General features: G+C 31.5%; 1 protein-coding gene across 1 annotated transcript in view; it reads right to left on the bottom strand.

Annotated features, from left to right (window-relative positions):
* LOC148623938 (uncharacterized) overlaps nt 1–18,759 on the bottom strand; it is a 44,820-nt gene that overhangs the window by 18,588 nt on the left and 7,473 nt on the right. The window contains exons 12-22 of the mRNA XM_088566648.1: nt 17,913–18,041; nt 17,075–17,212; nt 16,577–16,705; nt 16,117–16,254; nt 15,546–15,674; nt 15,034–15,165; nt 14,514–14,642; nt 13,635–13,781; nt 12,562–12,690; nt 11,466–11,588; nt 10,408–10,545 (exon numbers count right to left, since the gene is read on the bottom strand). Coding sequence (XP_088422774.1) covers nt 10,408–10,545; nt 11,466–11,588; nt 12,562–12,690; nt 13,635–13,781; nt 14,514–14,642; nt 15,034–15,165; nt 15,546–15,674; nt 16,117–16,254; nt 16,577–16,705; nt 17,075–17,212; nt 17,913–18,041 — 1,461 coding nt within the window. The remainder of the gene's footprint in view (nt 1–10,407; nt 10,546–11,465; nt 11,589–12,561; nt 12,691–13,634; nt 13,782–14,513; nt 14,643–15,033; nt 15,166–15,545; nt 15,675–16,116; nt 16,255–16,576; nt 16,706–17,074; nt 17,213–17,912; nt 18,042–18,759) is intronic.

Below are 18,759 nucleotides of genomic sequence, written 5' to 3'. Positions count from 1 at the left end.
GATGTCTCTTTGATATTTTAATATTTTCACCTTTATTATTATTCATCTTATTTCGTTACAATACAAATAAAGTCTACTTGATTGCTCAACGATAACGATAAATATGTTATTCAATAAGAAAATATAATAATGCAACATTTTCATACATATAGATATTTATATATTTATTATGCATTCATAATATGACTTCCTTTGTGTTTTGCGATTATACTATTTTATGATTCAATTATATTCTACTGTACCAAGGATCATTTGTGATTTCTATTAAATATAAAAATATATATATTCTCACAAAAATATTACTCGCAAGTTATTGTTATCTATTCATCATTTAGGAGCGAAATAACTATGGAAACAAGAATTTACCGTTCCCCGACATAAACTGTTTAATTTTGTCATCAATTACCAGACTTGACTCTGCAAACGCTATTTGAGTTGAAGGCTCAGTGTAACAGAAATAAATATATAATGTTTAGCCTATTGAATGAAAGCTTCAGATGTATAATTCCGAGAGTCACGTCTCCCGTTAGTTTCGATACTGAATATCTGACATTTATGACTTCCGTTCACATATTTATGTAACTAATTGGCTTCAACTTTGACACATACCCGATCAATATTAAAGGAGGCTTACCGAATCTGTCAGAAATATTTAGGATGGCTAGTGTAGTTGCTATGGATATGGAAACCAGTAATTCCTTTTTCTAATATCTTGCGTCCATTTCTAATTTTGTTTTTTTAACCTTTACAATTATTCTAGCCTTCAATAATGTCACATACTATTTACGCAAAACTCAAACTACTGTGACTTGTGGGCGTCACGAATAAGTTTCGAAATTCGAAGAATAAAACCCTACGTAAAAAATAATAAAAAAATAGACAAACTGGTTTGCTTTATAGAATTAACAAAATATCAGTTTTTAATTTAAAGTCAGTTAGAAATAGAGATAATGACTTGTTGAATTGAATTATTTTTCATGTGTTGATCACACTGTTTTACACACATTTTTGATAAACTAAAGCAAAGAAAACCTTGTTCAAATAAACCACGGCACCTGGCTGTGTTTTCTTCTTGTACGTAGTCAGTAAACATTTCTTTCATTAAACACACAACTATTTTTAAGTGTACTAATTTGTATATATATGTTACAACAAATAAGCGTTATAGATTCTAAAGAGTAATTACTAAACACTTTAAAAATAACCTGTAAGTACTAGGAGTTTGATAAATACATGTACTTCCTAAATTTACAGTGGTACGGGTACGGAAGGTGTACCATTCTTGTTGGAAAAACAACGATACGATGTACAATGTTTTTAAGTCGGGATTTTAATTGACTATGGGGAACATATGTATACAGTGTAGGAAAATCATAGGTTTTAATGCTATTATATTCAGATAATAGACTTGAACTGATAGTCTCCAAAAGATCTTTCGAATTTTTTCAGGATCCACATTAAATTAATACTACTACGGGAGTAACAAGTGTTGTGGAAACTTAATATCATCAAAAGAAGAAGAGGTAACACACCCTAATTGACTATTTCTTCTTCATCATTTCGATGCAGAAATGACTTCAAGGTGTACTTTCAAGATGTAGTTAAAATACATTTTTTTTTCTTATTTCAGCAGTTTGATAATTATCACATTTATCTTGAAAAAGCTATTGGGAGACTAATTCTTAATTAAATTGAATTGTTTATTTTATCTGGGCAGGTAGGCTATTTTCCATTTACTAACTTGGTACCATGATATCATAAACGTCAATCAGTCCGCAGATAGCAACTCAAATAATCCCAAACAAAATAAGCCTTTGATGAAGGGACAAATCCTAAGATTGATTTTAATTAGAAATTCAATTATGAAGTTTTTTCTAAATGATGAAAATGCATCAGTTACATACCCCAATGATTAAATCTCTACATTGCATATAGGAAGCCGGAGCATAAATAATAAATCTATTGTAGTCAACATTTTTATACCAGCGTTACAGGCATAACTAGACTAGTGTCGTTAATGAATGTCTATCGTCTTTATCGAACACTTTATGGAAGTCAACGGAACCACAAATAAGCTTTGATTATCAGTCACTTACTTGATTATATAAGAGGCAACAATGCAAATGGTATTTTTACAGGCATGATTATGTTAGATCTTCAAAAAGCCTTTGATACGGTTGACCACAATATCATATACTCTAAATTGAAAATTATTGGTGTTCAATGTATTGATTGGTTTAGATCATATTTTACTGAACGTATACAATTTGTTTCTATTAATAATGTTATGTCAGATCCAATGAGTGTTACATGTGGAGTGTCCCAAGGCAGTATATTGGGACCTTTATCGTTTTTAACATATATTAATGATATGTCTATAACCATAGATGATGACTGTAAATTGATTTTATATGCAGACGATAGCGCCATATTATTTACGCACAAAAACCCTGATGTTATTCCGGATAAATTGGGAAAGGTTTTGGAAAAATGTTCTGACTGGCTTATAGATTACAAACTTTCTTTACATCTAAGTAAAACAGAATGTATGCTTTTTAGTCCTCCTAGAAAGATAAATAAGGTTCTTGGTTCTTCAGATTCTGTCAAGTATCTTGGTGTATGTGTAGATATATACTTAAATTGTGAACAGATTGTAGCTAATATTATAAACAAAGTCAATGATAGATTGAGATTTCTATATAGAAACAGCAAGTGCTTGGACACTAGATCGAGATTGACCCTCACCACGGCATTAATACAATGCTATTTTGATTACTCATGTTCGTTGTGGTATAGTAGTTTAGGGAAGGGGTTGTTAAAAAAAGTTACAGGTTTACAAAATAAGATGGTAAGGATCATTCTCGACCTCGGTCCAAGAATTAAGCAGAGTAAATTGTGAATTATTAGAAAAGGTGAATATGTTGTTCGTGACAGATAGAGTGTCTCAGTTAAGAATAAATCATGTTTCTAATATATTTCATGGAAAGGCTCCTGAATATTTATGTGTAAATTTTAATTTAAATACCAATAGTACAAGAAGTTCCTCAGATTTTAATTATTTTATTCTCAACACTCTAACCAACAGTTTTTGTTATTCGGCGATTTAAGATTGCAACAGATTACCTGCTAATATCAAAACTATAACCAACAAATATCCTTTTAAATCTTCTGTCAAAACGTATTTACAAGAGACTGCTAGAAATCGAGAGAATAATAAATGTATTAGTTACTCTAAATGTAGTTTATGTTTTATTGTCTATTTATTATATAACATATTTTTACTAAATATATCAGTCTTTTTTTTTTATATTTTTTAACTAGGGACCCCATTGGAAATAAGCTGTTATAAGCTTTATGGGTTATCCCAGGCTGCCAAGTTATGTGTTTAAAATAGACTACAGGGATTAATATGATTCTGTATCTATTGTCATGGTTTTATTTGTATTGTAAGTTATTTCAATGTATTGATATTGCCCGGGTAAAAATTCGAATGGTTTATCTTTGAATGAATTTACCTACTCAGACAACAGTAAAAGTCATTAATTACTTGGGAGTAGTTTATGAAGAACAATAACCAGAAAGACTGGTCTATAAGTATTTAGTTTAAACTTTTCGGAAGTGGGACAAACAAGGCACTATGTCAGTTCATTTTAGGGAATATTTTCAATGTAAAATAGAATTTAATAAATCTTTCAAAATTTGAATGAGAAAGTCCGCACATCAGGTGAACATTTCTCCTTTCGTTATTTCCAGCATTTAATACAACGTTTATTTTTTCAGAACTTTGGTAATGTTTTCGCCCGATATTGCAGTGTCATGCAGACCTATCAAATCAGCTCTAGTATTGACATTGTCCGTACGATTGTATTCTTTATTATAAAGCATATGCGGATCGCCACCAAGCACTTTTTCAAAACAGTTTATCAGCTACATAGTTTAAGTTAGATCTTCGTTTTATCGTTCTATTACATTGTGTTGAGTCAGTTTTAGCCAAAGCACAAAGTTTTGTTTAATATTTGCCGTTTGTACCCAAATGAAACTTAACGTTTGGTTCTTTAGTCGTTGTTTCTAGAAGACATATATTCCATTCGATTCTCATAGAACTGTTGGGGTAAAAGACATTTCATTTTACTTAAAAATTGTCTTGCGTTCTTTTACAGTTTTCATCAAACCATTCATTGTCGGTTGTATCTGAATGGCTTTCTTGCCCAGTAAAGGAACACAACGACAATAAATCAAAGGCATTGTCATAGATTTCTTGTTATCTCCCCTACTACATTATTTTAGTTTAACTACTCTGATGTGATGTCATTTGCTAAGGAGTAGAATCTATCTCTATGTAGTAGCCCTATTGGTCGTGCATCAATATGCATATGTTCAAAATATCTATTTAATACCTTAAACTCACAAATCAAATTGTAATTATTAGGATATACTAATAAAAAGTCGTTGACACTTGTAAAATGGTCTCCAGCATCATTACAAAGTATACTTTGTCTTAAAAGTATAATGACTAACATGTACGTTCCAATATAAACATCTAAATGTTTCATACTGTTCCCTGTGTAAGTCTTATTCATTGTACTCTTTCTCGTCAACAAGTATGCAATCCAGAACGAAATACGCTTTGATATCACGAACCTTCAATTCTTTAAAATAGGCTCAGTTTCTCATATCCTTTTTTTTAAATTCAGTTGGTCGTTGCAACGAAAATCTGAATATCTGACAATATCAGATTTTTGTCATTTTCTTCACGATTTCCAAATTGAAAAACAATTAAACCTAGCTTTGGATTGTGTTCTTTTTGATTATCTTCCTTACCCTGGTATTATTGATTTCTATTATAGGAAGCAGTTCAGTTCATATTTAACTGCAACAGATTTACATCCAACGGGAAATGGTTTGTTCTTAATTATAACAATAACATGAAAGCGCAGTAATTTTAAGCAAAATTACATAAGCCTATTTGAAAATAAAAGATCATTATTTTACTTTTTATGTTAAAAAGCTCTGTACTGCTGTGCATAATCTCTTTGAATCTGGCCGTATTAAAGTTAATCATAATGATGACTTTTTTACGTCTTTTCGGTTTATATATATTCATCTGTGTTTAATGTTTAAAGTGTATATTCTGAAGTGCGGAAAAGACAGATTCCACAAATTGTGGTATCGTTACCTTCCAACAGTATCATGATGTTGATGAAATAATCCTTACCATAGTAAACAAAAACAAATGTTTACTGTTGTTTTGAATTAGCATTCTGGGAAAAAAATTCAATCCGATTACATTGTGAAATATTAATTATTTTCTGTTTTAAACATATTGAGAAAAAAAATTCTCATGCAAATTTAAATATTAGAATTCCACTGAATTACTTAAGCAAACAATATAACAGTTTTGCTTTATTTAAATTTTTGATGCTACTTTCAACAATACGTCAAATAAATTTGATACATTTAATATACAATGTCATGTGTCTCATTTCAGAAGCGGTTGCAGCTGCACCAGCAGTTAAACTACTGTATAAAATGACGCGGAGCCCTTAGAAAATGCTTCAGAAGAATAGGAAATTATTGTTGAACAGACAAAAACAACGTCGTATTTTAATTAATGAATGATAATATTTCGTTCTACATTCCTTCTTAATTTTAAAAATTTGATAACAACATATATATATATGTAAAGGGAAAATGGAAATTCTCAATTTTCAGATTTGAGCAAGTCCAGAAATATTCCTACAGACCTGCTTATTCAAATGGTGTTAATTTTAATATGATAAATTTATTTGGCAAATAAATTCAATATATAATAGCATTATAACTTATGATTTTTCAATTATATATGCATGTACTTCTATTCCCCAAACTCAGTCAAAATCCCGAATCAAAAACATTGTACATCGTTGTTACTCAAAAAACACGATACGTCTATATACATATATATATGTATTAACGAATCTCTACGTAATGTCCTTTCTAAAGGTCCCGAGTACCGTGAACCTCGCTCCATAAATTGGAATTATAACTTTAAAGTTCTTATGGATCCCGTGGAGGACTACGCAAGAAAATTGATGAAACGAAAATAAGAAGATATTGATTCTTTGTCAGAGTCGGTAAAGGCCGTGAGGTCTTTAATTTTGAGACGAATGAAAGTTTTAAGTAGATCAATGAGTATCAATCCTTCATCAGTTTTCAAATACCCTGATGTAGCAAAACCAATGTCTACTAAACATGACAAATATGTTGTCCTACCAGCAGACAAGGCCCAAAACAACATTGTTTTTGTCTTCAAAACGTATTACATCCAATGTTTATCGAAAAAAATTTGAGCGGTAATAAGACCTATACTGGCACTACACTCTCCTAAGAAAAGATAGTGGATAACCATAAATCTGTACTATCCTCTTTTGGTCTCTCTACGAAAGAATATTATTGTGATTTACCGTCTATGCACTGAATTCCTGAACTCAACAAGAATCCATACAAGCAGCGTTACATAACTGGATCTGCAAAATGAACCACCAAACCCTTTTCACCTCTTTCAAAAGTTTTAACTTTTATACTCACAGCTGTCATAGAGGGTCTGCCGTCTTACCAAACACTTGTTACTCCCGTATTGCTATTAATTTAATGTGGATCCCGAAAACCTTGAAAGATCTCTTGGAGACCATCAATTCAAGATTATTATCGAAATATAATATCATTAAACCTATGATTTTTCAATACTGTATACTGCTATTCCCGATACACAGTTAAAATCACTATGCATCGTTGTTTCTCAAAAAAGATGGTACACCTAGATACAAATATATAGTGCTTGGTACAGATTCTTCATACTTTGTAAAAATAATTCTTAATCATCTTCCAAATATACAGAAGAAGATGTTTTCAAAATGCTGGAATTTTTTTCATCGACAACATATTTGTCCAGTGTGGTGGACGGGTTTTTCAACAAACAAACGGCATTCTGATGAGAACAAGTTGTGTTCCTCTACTTGCTGACCTATTCCTTCATCCTTATGAGGCTGACTTCATAGCTGATCTGATCCGAAAGAAAGAACATCGTTTAGGTAGATCCTTTAATCTCCGTTCCCGCTATATAGATGACGTGTTATCGTAAAACTATCCTAATTTCGGTAATTTGATACATCGCATCTACCTAAAAGAACTTGAGATCTTGACCTACACTTAGAGATTGATGTTAAAGGAAAACTATTGACCAAACTTTACGACAAACGTGATGACGTTTCATACAAAATTGTCAATTTTCCTTTTATCTGTGGTAACATCCCATACGCCCCAACGTATTGAGTGTTCATATCACAACTCATACGTTATGACAGAGCTTGTCGTAACAACGCAGACTGTGTATCGCACAGGACTTCTTACGATTAGGCTTCTGGAACAGGGTTATGTTGCGACAAGATTGAAGTCATAACTACAGAAGTCTTATGGTCGTCATCATGAACTCGTGGATCGTTACGGTGTATACATCTGCACCATGAAAACTGATTTGTTCAACGTGTCATAGTTTTCCTTTCCTCGTTCGTCTTCCGCGGACTTGGTGGGTGTTTCTTGAAAATCAGAGGACGCTTACCCTACCCTGCACCGGGTTCACGATCCCAGCTTTTTGTTGAGTCCGACTTGCTTTCTCTGTATTATTTTATTTAATTTATGTTTTTTGTTGCGTTTGTCCCTTTCCATGTCTGGTCTTTGTCCCTGGATTACATTCTTATGATTTCCGCTAGAATCTTAGTTCTCTTGATTACTCTTGCAATACCATGAAGTTTAAGTATATTTCCTCATGCCCATCCTTCCAATACACCCAACGAGCAACTTATGAATAGTTGCGCTAAAGAGGTTGTTACATGTAATACACAAATTAGCGTTAAATTTATAACTTTCTGTATATTATTGACTTTTTCAGATGCCCAGACCAAAGGAAGATTCCTTTTTTAATAGTTCAATAATATAGAAAATTGCATCATTTGCATTTGGCAAGATTGTTAACTGACGAAATTTACCCGAACGCATATAGATTACACGTAAACGTAGAGTATTTAAATTATTGTCTTCCCAGTTTTTTGTGGAGTTCAGATTTCCGAATAATTTTGTTGCTTTGTACGAATAATTCTGGTTATTCTTTTTACACCCTTTGTTGTGAATGTTTATTATCCCTGTCAAGTTTATATTATTGGTTCTTTTGATTACCGTTAAAATCCTAGTTCCCTTGATTTCCCTTTCAAAAAAATAGCATAGTTATTTAAGAGACCAAAATACATTTCATTTGAACTCTGGAAAGAAAAAAATAGTAAACAAAACGGAAACCATTTTACGAAAAGACATTACTTGAGGAGTATTTGTAATAAAAGAAACAACACATTTCTTGATTTATACCTTTATACCTTGTATCGCACTAGAACTCTAACAAATAGGCTTCTAGAACAGGGTTATGTTGCCACAAGATTGAAGTCATCACTACAGACGTTTTATGGTCGTCATCATGGACTCGTGGATCGTTATGGTGTATCCATCTGCGCCATGAAAACTGATTTATTCAACGGGTCATAGTTTTCCTTTCCTCGTTTGTCTACCCCGGCTTTACTTTTTATGAGCAACTCGGCGGGTGTTTACAGAAAAGCAGAGGACGCTTACCCTACCGGTGCACCTGGTCCATGCTCCCAGTTTTTAGTGGAGTCCGAGTTGCTCATTTACTTTTGTTACTTTGTATGTATGATTTTTGTTACGTTATGTTCTTTGTTGTGTGTGTCTGTTTTCCATGTCGGGACTTTGTCCCTGGATTACATTCTTTTGATTACCGCTATAACCTTGGTTCCCTTGCTTACTCTTAGTTAAAAGCAGAAGCATCAGCAAAGGTCGTGTTTACGATTTCTTAGTGTATCCGTCGATGTCTTCATTTCAGGTTTGGTTAGAGGAAATGTACATACAAGTACATATGAGTACAACTATATCATTGATTTAAATCACATGCATTTCCGAATCCATTGAAAGCATCGACATCATGGGTTATAAATTCAAGTTTAAGAACTGTATTTCCCATAGTTTTTTATCATGTGTAGAAGAAACAATGAAATGACGCGTGTAATTTATGTGTATTCAACTGTGAATGAAAAAATGATCCTGTTAATATAGACGTTTGTGTTGTCTGTTTAAATACTTTCGATGCAATCTATTTTATCATGTTGCACATAAAATGGGCACGAAGTTATGTGTTTAAGTTTTTAGTGTGCATTCCTTGTAATTACATTAGCAAGAGGTCTTCAGCAAATGCACTTTTATTACAATTGTTTTATTCTAATAAAACAACGATACATTTTAGACACAGACCTTGTGTAATACAGGACTCTAATACTTTAGATCTGAGGGAGTTGCCAAGTAGTGAACCATGCTTTTGGATCTGTTATTTATTTATTTTTTAATTTTTTTAGCAAGATGTTATGTACACGTAAAGTCAAACACTTGCATGGATGAATTTATTTCATCTTAGCCAGTTCATTTACACTTTTTCTTCAATGATTTCTATATCAACTTTAACTTTGCCATTATTGACTGCTGAAAATATTCTTAGACCCATAACTCCTATAAAAATTGTAAATTGAAAATGGCCGTATAGTATACACATTTCAGTTTCTAAAACAATAAATCCTGCACAATATATAAGAAATCTTCATCAAGCAGTTTCAGAGGAATTACACTCACAAGGGTTTTTTGCAACAACGAAAAGCAGAAATAGCCTAAGTCCCACAATTCTTAAAAAAATGTTCAATCATTATGGTGGTAAAGTATGCACATCTTTTAATCATAACAGCACATCATACAAAATATCTATCAATAAGCTTCAAAGGAGTCACATAAATATGACGACTGTCGAAATGATGAACGGATGGACCAGTCAAATATATTATATCCCCAACAACTTGCATGGAATATAATTAGGTATACTCTTGAGTCGTGTGCATATAGTCTACATGAAATTGTCTGTCAACGGAAAGATAAAGAGTGTGTGGCATGAACAATTTACAACATGGCAGTTAATATAACTTTAATCTCATGTAGTTTTGCCTGTTTAACATGCTCAACCTACAAATGTACAATAATACATATTATTATGATGTTTCGGGTAAAAAAATAGTGGGTGAAGACATTAAATATTATTTACATAAAAGTCGCGTTTCTTCAAAATCTTTGTGGATAGCTGACAGCATAATGGCTGTTATTTAAAGAGTAAATTGACCTTATTCTATATTATCATAAGAATTATACTAAAAGAAAGCTAATCAAAGTAAACTGCTAAAGATTTCAGTGAAAATTATCAAATATCTATAGAAAAATGTATAAAATTAATAAATTTACACACTTAGTAATACAAGAAATGTTCATACTTACCAAAATAGGGACCGGTAGTTTTGTAAAGAAGTTTGTGTGCAATCAAATAATTCAGACATTTAGTACAGCTATGAAGTCTTGCATAACACTGGTCGTACAGATTGTAGAACTTGTTCCTATCACAACCTAATCGGTAGCCTGAAACACATGCCACAAAATGTAAGGATTATCTGTGTCTTAAAAGACACATTCTACTAAATGTTCTTCAATTATACAATGTATGATAAAAATCGAATATCACTTTTTAGCCATTTCAATACATTGTAAGTAAACTGAAAAGTAGTTACTTTCGTAAAACATGACTAATATAACGTCCACGAAACGATATAATATACAAATTATTGAAACGTTTAGCTCTGTTATACTACGCTCATTATATGTGTGAAGTCGCCCATAAAAACAATTTCCAAAAATACAAAAAAGAAAATTAACCTTAAGTTGAAAATGACAACAGATTCAGCAATTAAAACAAGGAGGCATTAGTTATTTACAAAACTATCCTATAATTTGAGTATCACCGTTGGATTTTATTTAAACATATAAAAACATTGATGACCAGACATTGTTGTATGTTTAAAGATTTAAAGGTTTAATGTTTATTCAGATTCATATTTCCATCAAATGGACCCCCCTGCATAATTCACAAGCCATTTGCACATAAATTCAGTGTTCATCTGAAAGGAAATTGATGAATCAATTCCCAATTTGTGGTTTAATTATAGAGCTTAAAAACTGCCTTTTCTGGATTTTGTTAAAGTTTAAAATCGAAAAATGCACCCTATAAACTGAATATTTGCTTGAATGGTTTCAATTGTATACATAGATTAGATTTGAACAAACACAGTATTCTATTCGATCTAAAAAAGTAATACTATGTAATATGATTGCTGGTTAAATGATAAGAATAGTATGAAAAGGCTCATCTGGTCGCATGCGACCTAAATATAAACAATACTACAACATAGACCCGGGCTTTTTAATTGTTATTGCATTTACTTTTCAAAATTATGATAAAGATGCGTTGTTCAATATATCATTGAACAAAATATTCTTCTTACCTAATCCATTGTAAGTGAATCGTTTGTGTACAATAGTAAAGTATGCTTGTGCATGTGCCTTGGCACTGGCAAAGGCATGTCCGTTACCAGAAGCATGTGCGACTGCATGTGCAGATGCTGATGCTAAAAATAAAAAGTTGATGGTGGATAATTCATCAAATTCATATAATTTCACATAATCAATGTTAACGAAACAGTGTTCAGAATTAGAAAACAATAACACTATAAAAATGGTTTACATGTGGTTTATTCTTTTCATATATCCCTCTAGCTGTAGGAAAAGAAATATATACTGATAAAAAAAACTTCAATATTTGTTTCTTTAAATATTTCTTCATTATTTCGCTGAAAGTTAAAAGAGAATAATAGAAACACATATTAACTTGTGTGCTACTGATTAGTGACAGGTTCAAACAGTTGGGTAGTTTACCAAGTTCACTTCATTGACTTTATCTCTACCTTGTAACAAAACTACTTGTTATCAACTTCCTACATGGTATACCATGCAGGCTCTGAACTCAATTATAAACAAAAATGTAGAATAAACCGTGAGGTTTCCTCTAATCATTACATGGATAATAATTTCTGCTTTAAGGACTTTTTTCTAACCTCAATTGTATCGAACATTTTTCAGGTTAAGCCGTTTGTCACCTTTTGTCGTAAAGTGTAAGATTCAAAGTAGTTTTTATTCAAACTATATTTCTATCAACTTTAAACCAGTGTGAGTTCTCAATATGACTGACTGAACAGAAATTTGTCAAACCTTGTATTTATAAATAGTAACTTAATTAACACAATAGGCATAACGTGGTATATGTTCTTTTCGGAAGTTATTCCCATGTGCCCTGATCTTATTCGGTTCAATGTTATGTAATTTTATAAACATTTTCATCATAATGCGGACTTTAAAATGATTTTCAGATGTTACATTTGTTTTTTTTTTCAAATACTACACGTCAAATACATGCTCATGTTCATATAAAGTCATCTGCATCGTTTCACAAAGAACTCGTAAAACTTATGTATCCTTAACAAACCAATGGAGATTCTTACGAAAGCTTTGTGAAATGATGCCCAGTACGTAAGACAGACCTACCAGCAGTGTAAACGTGGAAGAACTTATGGTTTAGTAACAAGCCAAAACATTGGTGTTGGTTGTGATGAAGTCTGTAACAATTATTCCAGTGATTGTATAGTTCCTTCTGTTTACAGTCAAGTTGATAAACTAATAAATAATATCATTTACATAGCATAAGATAACATTTTTTTTTCTTTTTTAACAAATGAATTATGTAGTATTTCAAACATCTTTCCTTTTTAATGGTATACACCGAACACACATTGAATAATTGAACGAACTGAAACATTTGGATTGTAGCAAGAGAATCGATACACACATTTTGAACATTAACAACATACAATGCTGTATTTTGTGCAAACCCACATCTATATGAAAAAGTAGAGTATTACAAATGAGACTTTCGTGGACATGTAATAAAGATGGTAACTTCCAAAACGTAATATGTGTTATGAAGTGTCTTAGGTATTCGTGCATATGAATAAAAAAATAAGTAACAAGTAGTCAATTTTAAAGACAAACATCGAAATAATATCAAATGAAATACAATTAAAAAGTTTTAATATAGAATGGGATGCCCAAAATGTGGCCTTACGGCCACCGCCAAGGGAGAGTGACACAATATGAAAAGAGAGGAGATTCCAAAATATCTATTCTAAACGAAGTGAGTCAAAATTGAAAAAAGAATACACAACTGAAAAATAGTAAATTACACACAACAATGCAAAGAAAAATGAGTGCGAAACCTATTTAAAAAATGTGATACAAAGTGTTTCAAACCCATTAAGAGCTTCTTTATTTTGCCCCTCGTGTAAGTTGTTGATATTGAAGAACGAAACACATGAAGAATGCAGATATCATGATTTATTTTACAGAATCGTGAAGAGTAGAAAATTATTGGTAAATAACTTTATTGGCAATTTTAGATTACTGGCGATGTGCTTGCCAGTAAACGGATATGGTTTTCAATTTGTTATACTGACTTTCCTTTTGACTATTTGTTTTTGCTACTGTTTAGATTGTATCAGTTTTTTGCTACTACACGGACAAAACTCAAGTGGTTTATATTAATATGCGAAAAGTAAAAATACCTTTGTTGTTGTAATTAAACCTGTTGTTGTATATTGGCCATGGGAATACAATGACACGTGCTGAGGCTTGGGCTTTTGCATGTGCTGAAGACACGGCATGACCTCCGCGTGAGAATGATCTTGCAGATGCATGTGCATGAGCAGAGGCTGAATAAAACCATATTAGACGGATTTTATAATATCATATATGAATACCATTGTCACAATGAAACGTATTTACAATACAAATATAGTACAGCAGAATACAATATTCAATGTATTATGATAGTAGATTAAAGTACATAAGATACATGTCAATGAGAAAAGTTAATGGTTTATATATTTGCTAGAAAAAAAGATATTTTATTTATTTGTATTTTGTCAAGATTTTCTGTTTATTTTCTAATGTGTGAACTAGAAACACATTCAAGTGACATTCGTTCCTTTGTATTACTCCCGAATGTCACAGGCCTGTCTTATTATTTGCGTTCGATTAACTTTATTTTGTTGTAAAAAGATAGGTTTTGCTTTTTAAATTTTATATTTTTATATTTTTTTCTACAAATTCTCGACTTTCATGTAAACAGCACCCTCTAGCATAACGATTACATATCTACTTATTATCTAAGTGTCTTATTCGAAAGTCGAAGTTGATGTGAAGGAATTTTATAAAAATACTTCAACCGAACTCAATATTCATCAATAAGAAAATATATATTCTACATAATTTTAAAGACCATTTTTAAAATAAAACCGATTATTTATTTCACAGACAAATATCGTTTTCTTTTTTTTAATATCATGGTAGACTACAATATGATTTTAAAGTATCATGCTTATTGCTCTACGTCATATTTTCATTGAAAACGTGACCAGTGTTGAGAACTAAATAATACTTACCTGAGACGTACACATGGAACAGTTTTTGTCCGTATAACATTCCAAAGCACCTGTCTTTGTTATAGTAGTGTCTATAACACAGGTTCCATTTATAGTAAAGGTTCTTTTGGGTGCAGTCTAACTGGTATACTAATAAAACAAACAAATGTATCGATAGTCTTCTTTTTAATTATTTTCAGAATTGCTAAAATGACAAGATCAGTTATAAATAAACTTTGTTATGTGCGTGTTTTCTAACTGAAATGTATCGTAGAATTTCATCTAATATTTATTTTATCATACAATTTTTCGATGTTCAAATACCCAAATTTGAAAAAAAAAAACAATTTCTGGGGGGTATGTTGTTTTTTTTTTGTTTTTTGTTTTGTTTTTTTTTTTGGGGGGGGGGGGTTGATATTGTAAGTAGTTAAGTTTTTTTTCGAAATGTAAATATTGTTGGTCTCCTATTTATTTGTGCACATTTTGTTTGAAACATTACGTTTATTATTTAGATGTTTTACTTCTAACAATTTTTTTTTACCTTTCCTATTGTATGTAAATCTGTTATGGTAAATTGGCCATGGGAATGCAATAACAGCATGTGCATGTGCACTTGCTGAAGAAACAGCACGTCCACCTTGAGCTGAGGATTTGGCGTGAGCGTGTGCTGAAGCTGAAATTATGTTTACAATTTTAAATGATATTAAATGATATAAAATCTTCGTACTTTTGCCGTATAAATGGACCAAATTGCATGCAAAATTTACCTTTCAAAGTCAAACTAGAAGATATAGCAAACTAAAATACCGGAAAGAAAAACTGACCCCTTATAAAACTGATACGCTCATCGTAACACCATTTTTCTTGCACTATTACCATATGACCTCGCGTTAAAATATATTCAACAAAACTTTCACTTTATATTACCCCGACATCGTCTTTTCACCAAACCATGATTATGGAACTATTACACACTGGACTGTGATACTGTTGAGTTTAAAATATTAAGACCCATAACCATCAAACTTGATTTCCTGCTTACAAAATCCTTACCAGAGACGTATACGTGGAACAGTTTTTGTCCATATAGCATTCCGAAGCACTTGTTTCTGTTGTAGTAATGTCTGTAGCACAGATTCCATTGGTTGTATAAGTTCTTCTGAGTACAGTCCAATTGGTATACTAAAATACGATATAAATAATTTAAGTTCTGATGTTACAAATTACTGTTAAATATGTTTACAAAAACGTTTATTGTTTACATTTCTTTTTCTTAACAATATTTAGAGAAAATAATAATGGAATCCTGTTACAAACATTCTGATTCTTTAGAGATTTATCGGTGCGCCTTAAAGTAATATTTGTCTATATTATTCTAATAATTGGGTCTTTATATGCAAGCAAAAACACTATTTTAACCTATCATTTCTTGTTTATTGTGTTTGCATGAATAAGAAGGACTGGTTGAAAATGATAATGTTAAATCAAATCAGAAGGATGATTTTTCTGACAAAACATATTTGAATGAGATAAAGGCTCGTCTATTTTTTTTTCTTTTTCAAATCTTGTATTGCATATTATGCTTCTATATATAAATGTAAATGAAAAATCAAATTAACATTACCTTTCCTGTTGTATGTAAATCTGTTATTGTAAATCTTCCATGGAAAGACAATGACAGCATGTGCGCGTGCGTGAGCCCTTGCGGATGAAACTGCATTACCGCCTTTTGCTGATGACTGTGCGTGTGCATGAGCAGAAGCTGAAAAAATAATAAAGTTTATTTCTGTTGAGACGCACTTTACTTTGTGATGGTTTACAATATAAAGCGAAAAGAATAGTAATTAAACACAGCAATAGAAAAAAAAAATAAATTGCCAATGACCATTTAATTTACTAGCCAATTGATTTTAGACGTGTAAGACTGTGTGAAAATGCTTTTCTTATAGCACAAATAACTTTTTCATTTTATTATTGTTCATAATAAAATAAATCATTCGATCTATATTATAGGCATTTTCCTTAAAACGGTTTCATTAAGTACTTATTTTGTAATTTTTATTTTTGATTCTTAATCAAGTTACCAGAAACGTAGACATGGAACAATTTTTGTCCATACAACATTCCAAAACACTTGTTAATGTCGTAGTAATGTCTGTAACACAGGTTCCATTTATAGTAAAGGTTCTTCTGTGTACAGTCTAGCTGGTATACTGAACGAAGAGATAAAATATATACATTAAATTACACCATATTCCTGTTTTATTTCAGGTACACACGGAACTTTGGGAATGTGAAATAAAAGAATAAATGCTTGTGCTTTTACAAATTTTGTCTTCTCACGTTTGAAAAAAAAACAGTCGAAAATTCCAGACGGGTAAGCGGTATGATGTCGTTAACAAAAAAAATCGAGATTTAACTTGACCTTAAATAATAAGTACTAGTTCTTAGTATATTTGTTCGTTAATATATTATGTCATTCGACTTCTTGATCAATATTTTATTGTTTGATGTTAAGTCCCTGGGTAAATTATTTGGCTATACCAACATATAGAACAAACTCCCTTAAATACATGTATTACCTTTTCTGTTGTATGTAAACCTATTGTTGTATATTGTCCATGGCCATACAACAACAGTATGTGCACGTGCATGTGCACTTGCGGATGAGACTGCATTACCACCTTGTGCTGATGACCGTGCGTGTGCGTGTGCAGAAGCTGTAAGTATTACAATGTATGTATAGCTAAAACATTTCTATATCTGTCAGTAGAAACAATATATCGTTTTCGCAATTATAAACTCAGCAACATTAGTGATTTGATCCAACAATAAAGAAAAATCCACATGTTCTATTTTTATATTGTTTGTAATGACAAATCACATTAGACGATAAAAATAAGCGAATATAACCGTGATCCAATTATTCCTTATTGCAATGACGTTACTCCTTTAAACAAGTAAACGGCATATCTAAATTTGCAATATATATGATTGGTATTTTTGTATTTAAAAACTTTGTCTCTATGCAACTGCTGGTGGATAAAAGTTCCCGAGGGAATTCACAAACCCAGTACTCAGATTTTTCTGACCACGATTTATATCAGAATTTATTTATCATATTCATCAAAACTTGCAGTATTTCAAACTTCAAAATACTTAAAACATCACCGAGACTTCATTCCTTGTATTCCACATACAGAACATATCAGTGATGGATTTGGCTTCATAATTTGATATTTGTGGTTTTGAGTACTTCTCGCTTGTATACAATTAATGTGTTGATGAATATCTTCCTATATATTTGATTATAATGCTGCTGATAATAGCTTACGATTTGAAACACGTCTACAGGATATCGAAATTTGCAATATATATGATTTTTTATCTATTGATTTTTAACATTCTTTATTCACTCACCAGAAACGTAGATATGGAACAATTTTTGTCCGTATAATAGACCAAAGCACTTGTCTCTGTTGTAATAGTGTCTGTAGCATAAGTTCCACTTGTTGTATAGGTTCTTTTGTGTACAGTCTAACTGGTATACTGAGAAAAAATAAGGAAAGTGTTGTTTGACTCTTTTATCTCGGATGCGTGTCTCAATAGAGCAACATATTTACATATGTATTGATAGTTTCCTTATTGCACTTCTTAATGAATATTGAATATCAATTATGATTATCAATAAAAGGGTAATAAGAAAATTATCGAACTGTTAAACTGTTGAAAACGACGCAGTGGTCCTGATTTGGTATTCGCATTCCCCCATGGAAATGATAGGTGGAACCACGTTTTTGTTGTTTCTGGCTAAAACCTGTGATATACGCTAATAATTCCAATCTAATTAGCATATGCTTTTTTCGGGCGTTATGATTATTTGTTAATCTCTAACGACCTCAGCGATGACAGTTTTTACAACAGAGTAAATCAAAAAACAAATAGAGCCATTTAGAGGTTTAAAACGGTAGTATCCGCTTTATTCTATTCATTTCCGGAATTGTATATTCAAAACTACAATTTTTGAAAGAATATAGTTATCAGTACCCCATAAATACTTTGAATATTGAAATTGACAACCACGTCACGATGTCGACTGAACGCTGCCATTTGCAATTCAATTTTAATTTTGGATGTCATTTTCACTAAATGAGCGCCTACAATAAAACACTATTTATATATTTCAGATAGTTGAGGATTGGGATTATTCGGACTTTTATTTGGTTTGTGAGTGGATTGTCCGATTTAACATATCGTCCAATTCTGG

This window comes from Perna viridis, chromosome 2 (genome assembly GCF_037379345.1).
Source record: "Perna viridis isolate PV_CMFRI_1.1 ecotype Kerala chromosome 2, ASM3737934v1, whole genome shotgun sequence".
In the NCBI taxonomy this organism is placed as follows: domain Eukaryota; kingdom Metazoa; phylum Mollusca; class Bivalvia; order Mytilida; family Mytilidae; genus Perna; species Perna viridis.
This window is presented reverse-complemented; position numbering and strand designations above follow the sequence as displayed.